Source organism: Passer domesticus, chromosome 20 (genome assembly GCF_036417665.1).
Source record: "Passer domesticus isolate bPasDom1 chromosome 20, bPasDom1.hap1, whole genome shotgun sequence".
In the NCBI taxonomy this organism is placed as follows: domain Eukaryota; kingdom Metazoa; phylum Chordata; class Aves; order Passeriformes; family Passeridae; genus Passer; species Passer domesticus.
In genome coordinates, this window is record NC_087493.1 from 9,483,305 (window position 1) to 9,503,058 (window position 19,754).

At 54.5% G+C, this 19,754-nt stretch overlaps 1 protein-coding gene across 5 annotated transcripts in view; it reads right to left on the bottom strand.

Moving 5' to 3' along the window:
* The window catches only part of SEPTIN9 (septin 9), a 129,442-nt gene that overhangs the window by 46,201 nt on the left and 63,487 nt on the right, over positions 1 to 19,754 (bottom strand). For 4 of the 5 annotated variants that reach the window (XM_064395343.1, XM_064395345.1, XM_064395344.1 and 1 more), the window contains one exon: positions 6,734 to 7,378. In XM_064395343.1, coding sequence (XP_064251413.1) covers positions 6,734 to 7,378 — 645 coding nt within the window. Of the gene's footprint in view, positions 1 to 6,733; positions 7,379 to 19,493; positions 19,652 to 19,754 lie in introns of those variants that run through there. The other variant, XM_064395341.1, reaches the window with a different exon arrangement.

The window sequence follows — 19,754 nt, forward strand, 5'->3', positions numbered from 1 at the left end:
CCCTCCTTTAAAACCTCTAACAGATGTAAGAAAAACTGGGCCCAGAGAAGTCTGAGCACAGGCTGCAGTCCAAGACCAGCTGCTTTTTCCATTTATAGCCACATTCACTTCAGCTTCACCACGGCATTTTGGACAACGTAGAAGGGTCTCTGTGTCTGTTTGTTTGCTGGAGGAGTGTAAAGAACACAAATGGCTTGCTGTCATCTTATCTTTTCTTGCTCACAACAGATCGTTTGATCTTCTCAAAACAAAGTTATCTCTCTGTAATCTCAATTCAGTCTTCTGACAGAGTTTATGGAGCTGGCACTGCACCCAGCCTTGGTGTCCCTTCAACCACTGGCCAACAGAAACATCTCAGGCAGGGACAGAAGTTTAGAAATAGGTTAAAATAGAATTATTCCTTAATTACAGAAGGTTCATCACCACTGCCATCGCTTCCCTCCCCCAGCAGACAGCAGAGAAGTCACAAAACCAGCGGCCAGGCCCTACTGCAGGAGATGAAAGCAAACTCTTTGTTTTATCTTGGCTGAGATAACGGATTTTATTTGCCTTATCAGCCTGTAGGATGATTAACCTAAATGTGAGAAAGCTGGAGGATCCAAAGGAGCTGAGGGGTGGGGAGCATGTTCCCCAGCACGCCTGCCATGGGCTGCAGACATGCAAATACCACAGGATGAACAGAGGAACTCTGGGCTCCTACATGCCCCCTCAGCCAGGGCTGTGTCTCCCTCTGCCTTTCAGCACCACCTGGATGAACACAAATCCCACAGCAGGCAGGAGCACTCACTCCTTTTTCAGCAGCAAAGGCACCTCTGTCCAGGGGCTGCCCCAGTTTTCATCACACAGGGGAGTCACAGAATCACAGAATTCACAGAATCACTGGGTTGGAAGAGACCTCAAAGATCATGGAGTCCAACCCAGCCCCAGCACCTCAACTCAACCCTGGCCCCCAGTGCCACATCCAGGCTTTGTTGAGCACAGTCAGAGGCCCCTGAGGGTGCTCAGGGCTCACACCCAGCTCCAGCACAGACCCAGGTGACCCTGCAGTCAGGCTCTGCCCTCTGCAGACACGTTCACCCCTGGATCCCTCCTGCAGGGCTCAGGAGGTGAGGAGATGACACGGATGGATGCACAGCCTCGCCCAGACCCAGCCCAGCCCTGCCAGGTCATTCAGGCCAGGGCCAGGGTCACTCTGCAGCTCAGCATGGAATCACAGACTGGTTTGGGTAGGAAGGGACCTTAGAGACCACCCAGTGCCACCCCTGCCATGGCACAGACACCTTCCACTGTCCCAGGGTGCTCCAAGCCCTGTCCAGCCTGGCCTTGGACATTCCAGGGATCCAGGGGCAGCCACAGCCAGGGCCTGCCCACCCTCACTGGGAAGGATTTAATACCAATATCCCATTTAATTCTGCCCTCTGGCAGTGAGAAGCCATTCCCCTTGTCCTGTCTCTCCATCCCTTGTCCCCAGTCCCTCTCCAGCTCTCCTGGAGCCCCTTCAGGCCCTGGCAGGGCTCTGAGCTCTCCCTGGAGCCTTCTCTTCTGGTGAACACCCCCAGCACTCCCAGCCTGGCCCCAGAGCAGAGGGGCTCCAGCCCTCAGAGAATTTCTGTGGCCTCCTCTGGGCTCACTCCAGCAGCTCCACATCCTTCTGATGTTGGATGCAGCATCCCCAGCTTTGCCCTCCCCTGTTCTCAGACACCAGGGAAAGGAAGTGGGGACAGTGCAGAGGTGTTTCCTATGGGAAACTGCCCCTTTGCATAATGAAGCTCCACTGGGGAGGTCACTGCTTTTCCTAGGAGCCCTCAGGGACTCCCAGCAAGGCAAACAAATCCTCCTGGGGCTGGCTGGCTGCAGTGGCCAGCCTCATTTCCTGGGGTGTATCCTGCCCAGCTGGAGCTTCCACACAGGACAGCATCCACACAAAGTGTGCCCACGCAAACACACAGCCAAAACACAGCCCAAAACTAACACAGCCCAAAAACACACCCCAAAACACACACCTCAAAAGCACAGCCCAAAAACACAGCCAAAAACACACACAGCCCAAGAACACAGCCCAAACAAACACAGCTCAAAACACAACCCGAAAACACAATCAAAACACAGCCCAAAAACACAACCAAAACCAAACACAGCCCAAAACACAGCCAAAAACACAACCAAAAACACCCCAAGACACACACAGCACAAAAACACAGCCTACAAACACAGCCCAAAACACAACCAAAAACACAGCCCCAAAAACAAACCCCAAAACACAGCCAAAAACAAACACAACCACAACACAGCCCAAAAACCAACCAAAGACACAACCAAAAACAAACACAGCCCAAAACCCCGCCAGGGACAGGGCACAGGCGGGGAGGGGGAGCAGGCAGTGCCCTCCCCGTGCACGAGGTGTCCTGATCAGGCAGTGTCTCCATGATGGGACACATTCCTCTCCCCCACACATGCTCCCACTCTTCTTTCCATGTCACTGGGCCTGCAGGTCTAGGTTTTTCCAGATTATCTCATTTTTGGCGCCTGTGTTCACAAACCGAGACTCAGCGTTTCCCACTCAGCCTCTCCACTTGGAATCCTGAGCTGTAGGAATATTCCTATTAAAAATAATAATAACAATAAAAAGACTGTCCATAACCCAGCCTGAATCTGTCAGCTGGTTTAGGAGGAAACATTTCCCTACAGCTTTAATCTCTTTGCACAGTTACAGAGCTGGAAATGGTGACTCACTGCAGCTCCACTCAGCCCTGGGCTCTCCATCCCAGGGACTCTGGCTGTGTTAACAGCTCTCCAAATCCCTACAGCCCCTGCAGCCCCACACCTGGTCCCACCCCAGCAGCACAGGACAGAAGAAAAGTCACCCCAAGGCTTGTGTGGCTTCACTTCTCCATCCCTGGGTGTCCATGGCAGGATGGAACTGCAGCTCCCACCACAACTTCCCAGCACACAGCAACAGGTCCTTGGTTCTCACAAGGATTTCAGTGGATCTCAGAGTTTGCTTCTTTCCATTTTTAAGTATTTTTAATTGTTTAAACTTTAACCCAACTCTATGGGAGCTCTAAGGAAAAGCCTTTCCATAAGGGTTCTAGCTGGAAAAAAAGAGTGAAAACAACTGAATTGTTTCACTCTCCTGATGCTGCCCTGCTTGTTGTGCAGCAGAATAGATGGGGGGACCCTGCTGAGTTTTAAGAGACACCCAGCACCCCATGTGGCTGTCCCAAAGGGGCCAGGGGACAAAGCCTCCAACAAAGCTGAAAGCTCAGAGATGGTTCAGACTGTTTTGCACAGACCCACATTGGGACACAGAGGAAGGTCACATGCCTGTTTTAGGTGTTTTTATCTGCCTTGATTTATCCAAACAAGCTCCAGAGCATCCTTGCCAGGAAGGCCCACGGGGCAGGAGCAGAGCAGTGGTGGGACAGAGCCTGCCTGGCTGGCTGAGTGTCCAAGGGCCTGGGCAACCACAGCAGCGTGTGAGGAGACAGAGAGCAGCACCACATCAAACCAGCTTTGCCTGCTCACCTGGGAGTGCTTCCAGTGCACACCTGAGACCCCAGAGCTGAGCCATCAACACAAACAGCTTCACACTGGGGGAAGAGCAACAGACTATCAAACCACAATGGAAAGCATGAATTTTTCTGGGGCCAGCAATGCCTTCCCCCCTCTCCAAGCCTGACCACCACACATTGCAAGGAACAAGAGAAGGCCAAGATGTTCAACCACACAAGCACAATGCCAGAGTGCAAGGGGATGCTGCGGCAGATCACCCATGACAGATTTGGTGTGGCTTTTCCTGAGGATTCCTGAGGAAGGGGACGTGCTCTGGCAGTGGCCCTGGGCTGCACCCTTGTGCTGACACACAGGGAAAAGGGACAGAGCCCTCCAATTTTGTCTTCGTGGCAGCGGGGCTGGACCTCGATGGTCTTTAGGGTCCCCTCCAAGCCAAACCATTCTGTGACGATTCCTGGAGACATTTGGACTGAAAGCCCCTTTTGTACCCGAGGCAGGCTGGCTCGTGCTGCCAGGCAGAGTGCAGACAGCTGGGCTCAGGGGTGACACTGGTCCCAGCAGCTGTCCCCCCTCCCTCCCTGCCCCGGGCAGCTGGAGCATTCAGCAGCTCAGCCAGAATTCTGCTCTTAAAGCGCCAACCACCCGTGGGGCTCAGGGCTTGGGCACTCAGAGCAGCCCAGAGCCAGCAGGGCGAGGCTGAGCACCCACCCAGGGGGCAGGATGAGCCTCCTGGGCACCACACACAGCAGTGGGGACAGAGGGGGGCTCACAAAATCCCCATCTGTGGGCTGGGGCTCAGAGCTCAGCTGTACCCAACAGCTGTAAAAAACCTGTAATGGCTGAGATGTAAAACCTGAGATGGCCCAACCTGTAAAAAACCCAGCTCAGAAAAGCCAGACCTACACCACACACAGGAAGAAAAACCCACTTGAGTCCTGCAGGTTTGACATCAGCTCCCCTGCTGACTGCTGGCCTGGTTTTACACCAAAGCACACACCTCAGCCTGGCCTCTCTGCACCCCACTGTGACCACAGGGCTGCCCCCAGGAGAGGGGATGGAAGCCCAGGTCCAGCTCCAGGGCCAGGCACGGACCTCCCAGGTCCTGGCTCAGCCACCCCAGCCCATCCCACAGCCCCCAGGGTGGGGAGGGAGGGGGTGCCCTTCCCCCTGACCACAGGATCACTCACAGGAGAGAGCTCGTGGGCGATGGAGAATGGAAAAGTAATTAACAGCTCTGAAAATAAAATCTCCAAAATATTATGGAGAATAATTGACATCTGGGAAGGGAGGGAAGCTGGCTTTAACATGGAATTAATTGAAAACAAGATAGGGCTAATATAAGCCAGGTCTCTAGTTTAATAGTGGCTCTGGTCCATGATGTTATTAGCCCTGGTCTCCAAGGTCAAAACCCTGACTTCTGCTAATGAAGAGGCGGTTCCTGCCCCACAACCATAAACAACAACACCAAACAATGATATCCCAACACCACTGCAGAGCCAGCACCTCTCCCACACCTCAGAGCCTTTCCAGGGCTCTGCACACACAGCCTGAGCTGGCAGAGCTGGCACTTCCCAGCGCCCAGGGAGGCACACTGCAAAGGGGCATGTGGCAGGATCACCCATGGCAGATCTGATGTGGCTTTTCCTGAGGATTCTCCTGTCCCTCACCCAGCTGAGGATCCCACGGGATCCCTCCATTGCTCAGAGCAGGTGGATGTCTCTGGATGAAGCCCTGCTGCTCCCACACTGATTCCCTGCTCCTCTCCTCGCAGGGATGAAGCAGCTCCTGCCACACTGGCACCACAGCACTGCTCAGAGCTGCTCTGCCAGCACTGGCGTTTCCTTTTCTCTTTCTTTCTAGAATTTCCAATTGAATGTGACAGCTCTTTCAGGCAGGATAAACCCAAGGGGAACAGCTCTGCCTGCGGACACATCTGAGCACAGATCCCTCAGCAGCCTCAGGAGGTGTCACCACAGGAGCTGAAAGAGCAGCACACAGCACCTGCCACCTCCTGTGTGACACCTGAGGCAGCCACCACCCCACCCAGGGCTGCACTTGTGGTAATCACACATCCTCTGAACAGAGAGAGAGTATTGTAAATGCAGGGAGAGAATGATGCATCTGACTCCATGTTCTCAGAAGGCTAATTTATTACTTTATTATATTGTATTATATTAAAGAATACTACACTATACTATACTAAAGAATACAGAAAAGATACTTGCTGAATGCTAAAAAGATAATAATGGAAACTTGTGACTCTTTCCAGAGTCCTGACACAGCTTGGCCCTGACTGGCCAAAGAGTGAAAACAACTCACAGCAGAACCCAATGAAACAATCACCTGTGGGTAAACAATCTCCAACCACATTCCACATGAGCACAACACAGCAGAAGCAAATGAGATAAGAAATGTTTTCCTTTTCTCTGAGGCCTCTCACTGCCTTTCAGCTTCCCAGGAGAAAAACCCTGGGTGAAGAAATCACGTTCTGGCAATAGGAATGCCACAACATAGTTCTCCCAGAATTTTCCTGGGAAGCTGTGGGAATCTTAGAGCAAAGCATTAAAACAATTATCATCTCTCTTTCTGTAACCCTTGTTTATAGATATGGTTCTCCAGAGTGTGCTATTCACAGCTCACCAACACTGTGAGAGGTTTTCACTTTGAGACCCATCAAGTCTCACCTTAATGAGTCATATTATAAAAAGACCCACTATTTTCATTAAATTGCCTTCTGATCCACCTCCTGAAGACTGGAGTGATACAGAAACTTCTTTGAGCCAAGTGTAATAAGCTCTCTGAAGCCTTTATTACACCTAAGATAGCTCAGCTACCCTTGGAGGTATAAAAATAAGCAGGATGGCTTCTGTTATAGTGTTACAGACAAAAAGGTTTAATAAAAGGTAAAATAACAAACAGAAGAACTGAGCCAGGTGCAAGGGATCTTGGAAACACCTCAGAAAAGCAGTTAGTTCCTTTGTTCACTTCTTTTCCTGCTAAACTGCCCAGGCGGGACCTTTTAGCTTCTGTCTAATTAGCTATCCTTAAGTCTGAGGTAAAGTCTTATGAAGTAGCTTTTCACTTAATCAATGAGAGAAGCTTCTGGGCTTCTTTCCTTTTTAGGAGGACAAAGCTAGTTTTGCCACTCTACCAACAAAGAACACACTCCCACACCGGAGCCCTTCGCTCCGTCCCCGACCCAACAGCGTCACGCGCTCACCTTCCTCCCTCTTGGGCGGGCTCTCCACGGGCACTGCCTGCAGCTTGGGCTCTGCCAGGTGTGTCTGGGCGGGCAGGGCAGGCTCTGAGCCCTCAGCCGGCCGCGTGGCCGGGCTCTCAGCAGCTCTGGCCCCCTGGATGTCCAGGCGGCGCGGCGCGGCGTCGGGCGCGGCGGGCTCGGCGCGGCGCTGCGGCAGCTCGGGGATTTTGGAGGCTGGCACCTCCGCCCTGCGCAGCCCCTGGGGCTCCTGGGGCTTGCCCAGGGTGATCTCAGTCCTCCTGGCCGCGGCCTCGGGGGGTTTGTGGCCAGCATCGGCTCGTTTGAGGCCGAACCGCGACAAGCCCGAGGTGGAGTTCTCCACCTGCTTGGATGAGATGTCAATGGAGATTTCTGTTCTTCTGGACACCGGCTCGGGCAGTTTGGGTCCAGAGAGCTCCACTCTCCTCAGAGGGGGCTTGGGGGATCTTTGGACTGTGGGTTCTGCATGGCGGGTGGATGGCTCCGAATTCCTGGCGCCGAGTTCCTGAAACTTCTGCGTGGAGCTGGACACGGTGGACCTGAGGAGGGTGTTCGGGGCCCGTCGTTGTGGGGTGGAGGAATTTGAAGACTGATCTACCTCCTCGACCTCAAAGGATCTTTTCAGAGCTGAAAAACACGAAAAGTAGTTGAGGATTTAGTTACCATCCACCTGAGTGTCTCCAGGGAAATATAGGTTGGATATCAGGAAAAAGTGTTTTGCAGCAAGGGTGATAAAGTTCTGGCATGGCTGCCCGGGGAGGTGGTGCAGTCACCATCCCTGGGTGTGTTTAACAAAGCCTGGATGTGGCACTGGGTGCCAGGGTTTGGTTGAGGTGTTGGGGCTGGGTTGGACTCCATGATCTTGGAGGTCTCTTCCAACCCAGTGATTCTGTGAATTCTGTGAATCAGGATGCCAGGGACAGAAACTGGAGCACAGCCTTGCCTCATCCCAGGATGTCCTCCCACCCCTGGGGTGGAGCTGGAGAGGAGCTACCACACAGGAAGCATCCATGTCCCAGGGCTGCTCTGACCCTGGACCCTCCATCCCTCAGACACATCCATTGGCTGGGCAGGAGCCACCAGCCACTGCTGGGTCCAGCTGGTGGCACAGGGAGGGGGGACCATCCCCGTGGCAGCCAGCCAGCTCTGCTCCAACACCCAGCAGGGCAGCAGCAGATGTCACCTCCTCTGCCCTGGCAGCAGGGGCTGGCACAGCCATGGGCACCTCCCCTGGCACAGGGAAAGCAGAGATGGTGAAGAAAGCAGGGTCCTCGGAGCTGGGGCTCACATGTTGGACAAGCCACACCAAGAGGGGTTAAAATGTGAGGGTACAGACTCTGGGCTGCCTTCATTTTGGGGGGAATACCCCAGAACTCCTCAATATGAACCCCAGGTTGCAAAAGCAGCCTGGCTGGGTTCTGAGGAGCCTGAGAGCAGGAGCCTCCCCAGGATGTTCTGTATTAGTCACCTGGCAGGAGCCCCTCTGTGCTCAGGGACAGACCGACATGAATGGACACACACCCATTCCCCCAGATGTGGTTCAGATATGGGAGCTGCTAGGAAGCCACAGGAGTCTGGGATGGGCTCCCAAGGGTGGGTACCAGCTGGAGGGATGCACAGAGGGATCCAACCCCAAATTCATCCTGATGGGAGCAGCACCACAGCTGCTCTGTGGTCGTGGGGAGAGGAAAGCACCAAAGCACAACACTCACCCCCCTGTAAACCCAGGAAGGGTCCCACAAAGGGCACCTCCCAAAATGGCCTGTCTTGCATCCCAGAAATATTCAGACATTGGTAGAAGACAGAAGGAAAGAAATAAAGAAAAACTAAAAATGATTTTGCTCAGATTTATCTGGTTTCTGCATTCTGTGGAGCTCTCCCAGCCATGCCACCACCTACTCACAGGGGTGACAGCTCCCTGCAGCAGTCCCTGCCCTGCAGTCTGCACTTGGCACAGCTCATGCACTGCAGGTCTGTGTCCAAGCCACGGCTCTCAGCATCCCAGAATAATTAATTTAAAAGAAGCCCCACATTGGAAAGCTCTTTCAACGTGTTTGAACTCTCAGGTCTCCAACCCTCAGCTGGAGCTCTGACCCTCCAGCACAGATTTTCCACAGTTTCCCCTCTCCATCACACACTTTATCCAGAAACAAACATTTTAGCTGGTTTTATTCCCAAAACCCCCACGTTTAAAACAATGCAGCAGCCAAGCCCAGCCCAGGAAATAGAGAGAGGAAGGGATGCCCCAACAGGGAGCCCTTGCCTGGCCTTGAGCAAAGCTGGGAGGGCGAGAGCAGCAGAGGACACAGCACTGGCAGCTCCCTGAGGGGTGGAATCTCACTTCTGCCCACGTCAGGCTCTTCAGACCTGCCTGTCACTCCTCCAGCCAGCTCAGTCTCCACCTCTTCCCCTCAACCAGCAGCTCTCTAACCCCCTGAGATGTGTCTTGAGGAAGAGGGTGACGCTCTCAAGGAACCCGGCAGCAGAGGAAATGCTGACGAGTGCCTTTCCTTAATGAACACTGCCCTGGAGATCCCTCAGTTCCAAGTGGTTTGGGGATTTCTTTCTGATCTGCTAATGAGCTTTGGGTACAAACAGCCCTGCTGAGCTCCAAGGGTTGCCCACATGAGCCACATCCATCATCTCCACTCCCCCGAGCCCTGCTGCCCCTTCCCAAAGAAATGGTGAGTAACCCGATTGCAATGCTGACCTACATGGCCCCTTTCTTCTGACTTTGAACCCCACAAAGTGCCCCAAGCCCAGGGTAAACCTGCCCAATGCCACCCATGTGGTCTTTCTGGAGCACAGCCAGCCCCTGTCCTTATCAAAGGGCTGGACTGAATTACAACACCCAAAAATGGCTTTTTTCCAGCTCTTTCTGGGCCCTGTTGCAGAAAAGACAAAAAGGTCAAAGCCCAGACACAAAGGGGTTCAAAAAGCCCCAGGCAGAGCTGCAGAACCACGATTAGAGCCTCAGGACAGCCAAGCCCTGCAGATAAATCCTGCCTTGTGCTGCTGTGCCAGCGGGCAGGAAGGGGCACTGAGGGGCTGGGCAAGGAACCTCCACCCCAAAGAGGGGCAGAAATGGCTCAGCACAGCTTCTGACAGCAAAATCAGGAGGAGCCCCAGGTCCCAGTGGCATTCCCTCCCCAGCAGGGTCACTGACCTGCCTGGGGACAATCCTCTACCCTCTCTGCAGGATGGGGTGACCACCTCATGGTTTCACAGGGATTTCAGTACCCAGCCTGTGTTGCTGGCACATTTCATGAATTCAGCATGGTCTGGAGAAGGTGAGACATCCCAGGCATGAGAAAAGAGAAGGACTGTGACCACGAGGTTTTGTGTTTCCACCCCTGAGACAGATCCCCAATGCCATGAACACGATGATCCTTGGGAATGTCACCTTCAGCAGTGCTGGCCCTGAGGGACTGAGCAGGGCTGGAGCTCCCAGCTCAGCACTGCCTCTCTCCTCCTTGCACAAGAAGAGAGAAGAACCTCAGGAAGCACAACAGCTCTCAAAAAAAAAAGAGAAAACACTTATAAATAGTGTGTCCTGCCCAGAGCCAGGAAAGGAAAGTAAACAGCCTCTGCTCCTCCTCCCAGCTTCCTGCAGGGAAGTGTCTGTATTCCCCACAAAAGCAGCAGCTGAAGGCAAGGCAGGGCTCTGGGGCCCCACACCCCACTCCCACCCGCCGTGCCAGGGTCCCCCATGGGCAGCTGTGGCTGGTTCTCTGTGTCCCCAAGGGCTCCAGGTCCCCTCATACCCCTGACAGCCCCAAACGAGGTGTCCCTGCCCTGGGCTGGCCACACTGCAGGACTGTCCCCACTGGTGTATTTTCCAGGGGGTTTTGGGCACAAGCAGGGCTTCCCCAGCCCCTCCAGCAGCATCCATGGTCTGGCTGGTGCTGGAGGCAGCTGGGCAGGGAAAGTGGCAGAGGTGTTGAGCTCTGTCCTTCCTTCTTCTTCTGGAGGTGCACGTGGGGCTGAACCCGCACTGCCTTGGGCACCTCCTTCTTCAGCCAGTCCCAGACCCATTCTGACATCTCTGGCTCAATCCACCACTGAAGGCAGCGACTTTTGGGCATGGAAAGCCCAAAATACCCTAAAATGAGATTTCCAAGCACTTCCTGTCTGATACAACCTCTGCAACAACCCACATCTGGGCTGGGAGCTGCTCACTGCTTCACATGAGCTTTGCCATCTTCCTATTGTCCCAACCATGTGATGAGGCTGATGCTGAAAACACAGCTCAAGGCACATACCTCAGCAGTCCTGTCCTGTTTGTGAAAGGGAAAAACACACAGAGCAGCACACACCCCAGCACACACATGTCCCAGCACACACATGTTCCAGCACACACATGTCCCAGCTGGAAGCTCAGGAGCACACTGCCACCACGGCTCACCCCACTCTGCAGTGTATGTGTACTTTTAGTAATTGATTAGAGCAACTGTCTGTCAGCTTTAGCAATATGTTATTGGCTAGAAAGTTTTTAAGACGCTCTGTTTTAAAAAAATCTTTGGCTGCTGCTGGCTTTACATGAGCTTTGCCATCTTCCTATTGTTCCAACCATGTGATGAGGCTGATGCTGCAAATACAGCTCAAGGAACGTACCCCAGCAGTCCTGTCCTGTTTGTGAAAGGGAAAAACACACAGAGCAGCACACACAGAGCAGCACACACACCCCAGCACACACATGTCTCAGCACACACATGTCCCAGCTGGAAGCTCAGGAGCACACAGCACTCTGCCACCACAGCTCACCCCTCTCTGCAGCCTGGCTCTGGGCACCCTGGAGGGGTCAGCCAGGGAACATCTGCAACATCTGCTCCTCCTCTCCTCCCTTTTCAAACAGAATATCCCACCAACAGGCCAGGGGAGGCTTTATACAAGGCAACATCTATGCCCAGAGCTCAGGAGGAGACAAAATAAACAGCAAGGGACGCTGGCTCCTCCGGGACCTGCTTCCCAGCCGGAGCCCCCAGCCCTGTCACAGCCACGGCCCCCAACTGCTTCCCATTAAACATCCTGTGCCCCTGGCGTGGTCTCTGTAACCCAGGGGTTGCGTTTGCTTGCTTGCTTAAGCACAGAGAGCTTTCCCTGGGTTTTTGGACACAGCAGAGCCCTCTGGGGCCAGGGCAGCCCCGTTATCCCCAGCACACAATGGCAGTGTTTGAGAGCCAGGGCTCGCTCTAAACTGCTACCAGATGGTCACCTCCTGTTCCCAGGCAGGAGAGGGGGGAGGCTGCAGCTCTCATCTTTCAAGGAACCCTTGGAAAGCCAACACAGCATTCACTGCTCATGGCCCTAAAGCTTCCTGCTGCAGCAGGGTGCTCACGGTGCTTTTCTGGCCCAGGCTGAGAGCAAAGAGTGTCTGCCCATGGGGCCACCTGGGTCTGGATTATCCAAAACTCTCCTGAGGAGCTGCCACCACCCACAGCAGAGATGGGTGCATTGCAGTGAACTGAAGGCTCAGTTGTGGGGGCAAGTGGGGTGTTCTGCATGTTCCTATAGGGTATTTCCACTGTGTATTAAACCTAAAGGTCCCACAGCAGAAAGGGAAGGGAGCTGCTCCCCTGCTGCAGGGCCACAGCAGGATATCTCTACCTCATCCTCAACACCAAGGTGCTTCCAGCTCCCCTGTGTGGCATTCACATTCTCTGAAAAATCCCTTCGCCCAGGATTTCTCTCCTGGGAAGCTGAGAAGCCTCAGGGAAAAAGGAAAACAATTCTTATCTCATTTGCTTCTCCTGTGTTGTGCTCATGTGTAAAATGTGTTTGGAGATTGTTTACCCACAGGAGATTGTTTCATTGGATTCTGCTGTGAGTTGTTTTGACTCTTTGGCCAATCAGGGCCAGGCTGTGTCAGACTCTGGAGAGAGCCACGAGTTTTCATTATTATATTTTTAGCATTCTGTAAGTATCCTTTCTGTATTCTTTAATATAGTTTAGTATAGTATTCTTTAATATAATACAGTAAAATAAAGCAATAAATTAGTCTGCTGAGAACATGGAGTCAGATGCATCATTCCTCCCTGCCAATACAATACCCCTGAGCCCCTCAGTGGGGTCAGAATCATGGCTCTGAGATGGAAAATCCCTGGCAGTGCAGGCAGCAAGCTGGCAGGATTTTGTGAGTACACACAGCTTCAAAACAGCCTGAGAAACTCAGGTCCCCTCTTATACCCACAGAAACCAAGGCAGGATTTTTTAAATCACCTTTCCCAAAGCTTCTGGTGATCTAACAAAAGAAAGAAGAGAAGTAAGGGTTGCTGGGGCCCCTCCCTGTCCTTGTGCCAGGAGGCCTCACACCTCTGCCAATAAACCAGCCTTGCTGCACTACATATATAAAATATATCAGTATCTATCTAAATATATCTACATCTAGTGACACTCTGCTGTTGTACCCTGACTCTCACACTGTCCTGGGTCAGGTTATGAACAGTTTATGCCCAAATAAATCCCTTCTCTGATTTCACACAGTCTTCCAAGGAAGCTGCAGCAGACTGCCTGCTCTGACATGAATCACACCTACAAGAAAGGCTGGTAACGTGCTGTCACCATGCAGAGCCTTCCTGAATGGTGTAAACACGACCAAGAGGTGAGTTCTGGTGGAAATTTGGGGATAAATGCAAGTTCAGGGCTCTGACATCAATCAAAGCAGCATTTCTCTCACCCACAGCAAGGTATAAAACAACTTGAGGCTGATGCAGCAAACTGCTCCTTCCCCAGAAATGAACATGCAAAAGCAAAGTCACAACTAAGAATAGAAGTAAACAATAAAATCCACACTCAGATTAATACAAAATCCCAGCTTTCCAGTCCCCATAATGCAGTTCTCAAAAGATTTTAGCTTGATTCTCTATTACACTTGGGTTTATATAACCATTAACTCGCAGCAAAATGCTTCCAGATCAGACCAGTATATTTTACATCCCTTATATCCATTTCATACTTGTACAGAAAATTACATAAAACACAGGGTATCCAGCCCAGCAGATTGCATTACTGGCTCTGCCACGGGCTCACTCCAGCTCCTGTCTCCGGTCTGTGCTCCAGTTTCCTTTCGTGGGGGAGGAGAAAACAGAGAAATAAATCTTCTCAGTGCCTCCCATGGGGCTGGAGATTTGGTTTGGTTCACTAATATTTCTAAAATGCCTCGAAATGATTACCCAGAGACAAAAGTATGATGGAGATGGTCTTGCAGGGCCCAGCCTGCCCCGTGCTGGTGCCACAGATGCCATCCCCAGGTGGCACAGAGTCCCAGTGCCCATGCAAGGGACATGAGAGTGGCTCAGGGGGGTGACCAGGGACTGGGTGATTAAATCAGCGAAGTCTCCACTTGAGGAGATGCTTTGATGGGTAGTGTTGTGACATGCTGGTTAAAAAGCTCCAGAAGAAGGGGGAAATTGGGGCAAAGGAGGGACCCAGGAGCCCTGCAGTGCTGCCCACTCCTGCCTGCTGATTGCTGCTGTCCCTGCAGCCAGCTCTGATGACTCTTGGAGGGGACACCCAGCACTGCAGTGTGAGCTGCTGTCCAAACATCCTGAGGGCTGGCAGGGAGCAGAGCTCTCCTCCTCTGTAGGAAACGTGCTTTGAGAAATAAAATCAAATCCGTCTTTTGCACATTTCCCTGCTTTTTTACTTCCATTGGCCAAATGACAGAAAGAGTGGGTCCCAGCCCCAGTCCTCATCACACTCCTTGTCTCCCAAACCAGTGCAGTGACCAGTGCCACTGTCCCCCCCATGAGCCCCAGGGCTGGGAGAGGCACCCACCCCGCCCTAGCAAGGGGCTGCACAGTTTTGTGATGCTTGTGTCCCAAACTGCCACCTCTACTGCCAGGACAGTGGCACAGATGATGTCCTGCCCTGCCATCCACGTCCCAGAGGTGCTTCCTGCTCCCTGCACTGCCCCAGCCCACCAAGAGGCAAGGAGCATTTCAGGTGGGTCCCTCACTGAGGGAAAGGTGCTTCCAGGCACTGGGAAGAGCCAGCACGGTGCTCCAGCCCCTGACTCACCTCCAGCCCCTGTGCTTGTCAAACCAAAGCAGCTGCCCTGGCTCTGGTGCACAGACCCATCCCCTCCCTGTCCCTTCCACCCAGGCTGCTCTGCAAGGTCTCTTTATTAGCACAGTCTGAGCTCACTTTGCCCAGGGCTGGTCCCACAGCAGCTCACCTGGGCCAGCCCTGGAGCCCTCCCTGCTGTCACAGAGCCAGGGACACTGCTGGGTGCCCAGCCCACCCTGCACCACAGGACTGTAAACAACCACCTCTGGATGATCCCACGGCCTGCTCAGGGCCAGAGGCCATCCCCAGAGCCCAGTTCACATGGACAGAGAGATCACCAGTTCTTCCCTTTCCACTTCCTCACAACCTTTTTATTCCCAAAGAATTTGATTTACACAGGGAAAAACCCAACCCACAGCAGCAGGTACCCACTGCTGTGACCAGGCAGATGCAGGTTTTTTACTTTGTGGCTCGAAGGCCAGTTCTGCAGGGGAAGATACAACTTCTGCTGGGGAAGACACAAAACTTCCCTTCCCACAGGCACCTTCCTCCGGCTCCTTCCTCACCCACCACAGGAGGATTTGGCAGAAAACTCCCATCCAGCCCGTCCTTTGTCTCAGGTAGAGAAACACAAATGTGGAATGAGAGAGAGAGCACTCTGAAGTGGCTGTAAAGCCCAGCTTTGGGGGTATCAGAGGTGACTTTGCTGTCTGGGAGCATCAGTGAGGAGCTCTGGCTGTGCCCACACCGAGCTGGCCGTGAAGAGCTCCAGAAGAAACCAGTCACAGTGAGGCTTTCTGTGGACAGCCCAGGAAATCCAACAATTGAGGAGCTTTGCTTCACTCCCAGGGCTGGGATGATCCGAGATGGAAATCGGAAAGGTCTTTTTGCGTTTCCTTTTCCAGGCATTGAGCCCTGGCACACGAGGGACCCTCGGTCACACGCTCGGCTCCCCGCGTGCGAGCCAGCCCGCAGCTCATCCTGCAAACCCTTGGACCTGAGCAAGACACACAAAAAACAAGGCACAGCCCATCTCCAGGGCTTTCCACCCTGCTGAATTCAAGGCACATCACCCACGCTGGCACGTTCCTGCTAATATTAGCCCGGGGTGAGTCCCAGCATGAGCAGCATGTGGCTGCAGCTGCTCCCCAGGGCAGCAGGAACGCTGGCGCTGCACAGCCCAGGGATGCAGCACAGCCACGTGTCCCACAGACATCCCGGGCATCTGCTCAAGGAAATTTTAAGGGTGACTCTGTGAGTTTTGTGCATGTAGAAAAGTCTATTTATAATGGAGCGCCCTCATGAAAATGGGCTGGGTTTTTTGGTGAGGCACTGGGACTGAGTTTGTACTTCATGGGGACAAAGTCTGCTGGTGAGAGGCTAAAAATACCCTGCACTGGGTGGTGAGAGAAGAGTCAGAAAAGTGTGCAATTGTAAGGAAGAGTAAATAAATAAAATAGCCAGCGAAACCTCCTGATCAGCAGTGTCATGTCCTGGCAGGGCTGGAGGCTCCCCACCCAGCCCCACAGCACTGCCAAGGCTCAGCCACAGCCAGCACAGGCTCCCCAAGGGAGCTGGGCTCTGAGCAATGGGAAAATCGGGGATTGGGAGCCATCAGCAAATGCTGTCTCATGGTTTCTGCCACAGCAAAGCTGCCAGCCTGTGCCCCCACACAGAACCCCTGGGAACCCTCCTGCCTCTCCACACACTCACAGCCCTGCTCAGCACTTCCAGCAGGCACAGTTTACACCCACTGTGACAATCTGTGTTTCAACATGACAGGGAAACCAATCTGGTGCTGACTGACAGCACTGGCAAAGGCAAGGAGTGCTTGGCACTGGTGCTCTCCACCAGAAACTGCCAGCAAAAACACATCCCAGTTACCCTGGGATGAGGGACTGCAGCAGATCTCTCCTGTCTCACTACCAGGCAGCAGAAACAGAGTGCCCAAAGCTTCACACCTCAGGCAGGAGGATGAGCACCATGCTGTGGGATCATCTCTGTGCAGCATCACAACCAACCAGAGCTGAGAGCAGGAGCATCACCCCCTGCCCAGCGGGGCACTGTGGACACCAGCACTCCCACATCACCCAGCCTGGCTGGATCAGGAGCCTGGGGGGCACAGGCACCTCACCAGGCTGATTCAGCACTGCAGCCTCCCCTCCCTGCAGCCCAGGGTCTGTGCCTGAGACCCCGGGGAGCTGAGGGACCCAGAGCCCCCTCAGAGGCAGAGGTGAGCTTGGGAAGCACTGCTGCAACCACAGCTGAACCAGCCACACTCCTGAAAACCTGCCAGAATCTAGAAACCCAGGGGCAGAGCTATTATGCTCTGTAAATCCTGGCAAACCACAAACCTGATGATGCTCTGCCCCATTAGAGACAGGGAAGCTTCTGACAGCCAAACAAGGGGGATCAGAATCATAGAATGGGTTTGGCTGGGAGAGACCTTACAAATCATCTACTTCCAACCCTCTACATGGGCAGAGAACAACTTCCACTAAACAAGGCTGCTCATGGTCCCATCCAACGTGACCTTGAACACTTCCAGGGGTGGGACAGCCACAGCTCCTCTGGGGCAGAAGGCCCTGGACTTTTCTAGTGCCCTCCTGCAGGCAGGACCTGCTGGTCAGTGCAAGATGGGCACTGTGAGCATCCCCAGCACAGCATCAGGCACCCTGCCATGCTCTGTTTTCTTCTCAAACATTGCTTTGACCTGGAAACTAAACTGGAATCAAGAACCTGCTGCTGCTTCCCTCTCCCCAGGGGCCCTTGCATCCTCCTCAGGCTCAGCCAGGCTGGCAGCACCACAGCCCAGGCTGCAGCTCCACAACACAGCAGGGACAAGAAACCAGGCAGGGGTGCTGGGAGGGAAACTGGCACGGATGCTGGGAGGAAAACAGGCAGGAACAGCCAGGGTGACTGGGGAGGGCAGGCTGTGTGTGACTGGAGGGAACAAAGAGAGCTCTGGATGGTCTGGTCCTGCTGCTCCGTGGTATTTTTGGCAGATCTTTCCTGCTTGGCCAGGGGCTGCGTGGGGCTGAGGTACCCACCCAGCTGAGGGAACACAGCATCTCCTGCCCTGCGGGCTGTAGATTAATTGCTGCTTTTTGGGAAGCTGCTGTGCGACGCTGAGAGCTAATTAAATTGTGAAACAGTAGCCCAGATCCCTGCTCAAGGGCAAGGCCAGACCTTTTGGCTTGAGACACACGGAGCTTTCCCCAGCCTGTCCCTCTGCACAGGCAGGAACTATTAAGTGCTCTATGGAGTGAAAATGAAGGCAGTCCGGAGCTGCTCGGTGCCACACAGGAACACACACCATCCAAACAGGCAGCCCGGGGCCCACAGCAGAGCCTTGATCGTACCCGAGCGGGGAATTACTCATTCTTCAGAGATTTAAATGCAATTGGGGCAGCGGGAGGGAAGCGGTAATTACATCAGCCCGGAGCCCTACGGTGGGGAAGCTCAAGGACAGTCACAAAGGCGCCCTTGAACCCACAGGGGCGGCGGATTCTGGTCACTCTCTGTGTCCCAACACTTGTTAGCTCCAGTCCTCCCGAGGGACGTGACTTCCCTCAGCCTCCTGCACTGCAGAAAGCGCAGGGGCTGGAAACAGGGGAGCTGAGCGTGTCCAAACCCTGCAGCAGGCACCGCAGGGACCCCAGCTTTGCCACCCGTTTCCTGCCTGACCTGGAAGGGGAACCCCCGTGCTCTGAGCTCCCGGGGCTCCCCAGCAGAGTTCTGCTCCCCAAGGTCAGCCCGGCTTCTCCAGGAGGCGGAGGAGGCTCAGCCACAGCGGTGCACACGCAGCCCCTGGATAAGCTTTCACCGCGGCCCCAACATCTCCGCTATTTCTTGTGGGGTTTTTTTTGTCAGATTCTTTTTTTTTTTTCTTTTTTTTTTTCTAGAAACCGCTGCACAAAGCTCCGCTTGGGTCGCTGCCAGGACGCGCCGAGTGCGCAGGGATGGAGCCGCTCTTCCAAAACTCCGCTCGGGAGGAAGATGAGCTCCCCCGAGCCGATCTCTCAACGCCTGCTTCAGGCACAACCCCCCAGCCCTCCTCTGCCTGTCTCTCGCTCCCAGACCCATCTGGCAGCAGCACGCTCCCCGCTAGCTTATCTTCTTGCCTGAAAAAGGCAGAATAGCAGGCAAGAAAAACGGAGAAGCCGTCCCGGTCGGCACGCCAAGGGGGCTGCAGCAGATCCTCCATCAGCCAGCGCCGCTGGAGCTCTGCCACGGGACAACTGCAGGGCTCCCCAGGGCAGGCAGCGGGATTCGGGACACTTGGGATCCTTACCCACATCCCAGCTACTCCAGGGCTGCGTCTGCACCCCAAAGCTGGGAATCAACACAAGGGCTTCTGCCTGGCTTTTTTTTTTTTTTTTCAGACTTTCAGTCCGGTCAGGCGGGTGTTTTCAGCTGAAAAAAACTACACAAATCCACTCGGGAAGGGCAGGAAAGGAGAAACATCCCGTAAGACCCTGCCTTGGCAGACACCACCGGGCGCAGCCGCTGCGGACAAAAGGCACCGACAGCCCTGGGGCATCCCTGTCCTTCCAGCCCTCCCCACCCGCGGGGTGTCACCCCATCCTGGGCCAGGACACCCCCCGGTACCACCGGGCACCAGCGGCGCGGGGCTTCTGCGGCAGCCGAGCCGCGCTCCGCTCCTCCGCGCTGAGCCCCAAACCCTGCATCTCCCACCGCGGGCTCCCCTTGCGAAGCCCCGCGCCCCACCCACCTTCGAAGTCGGAGATGATGCCCTCCAGGTGGGCGCTGACGGCCGGGTCGGCCATGGCGGGGCGCGGGGCGCTGCCCCCCGGCTCCGCGGTGCGCGGCGCGAATGGCGGAGGGCGAGCGGCTGCGGCCGCCCCCCGCCCCGCCGGGCGGCCAGCCATGCCCCCGGCCCGGCCCAGCGCGGCCCGGCCCGGCACGGCCCCTCGCAGCGCACTGGCTGCTCCCCACGCCCGTCACGCCGCCCCCTCCCCTCCGCGGGGCGGTG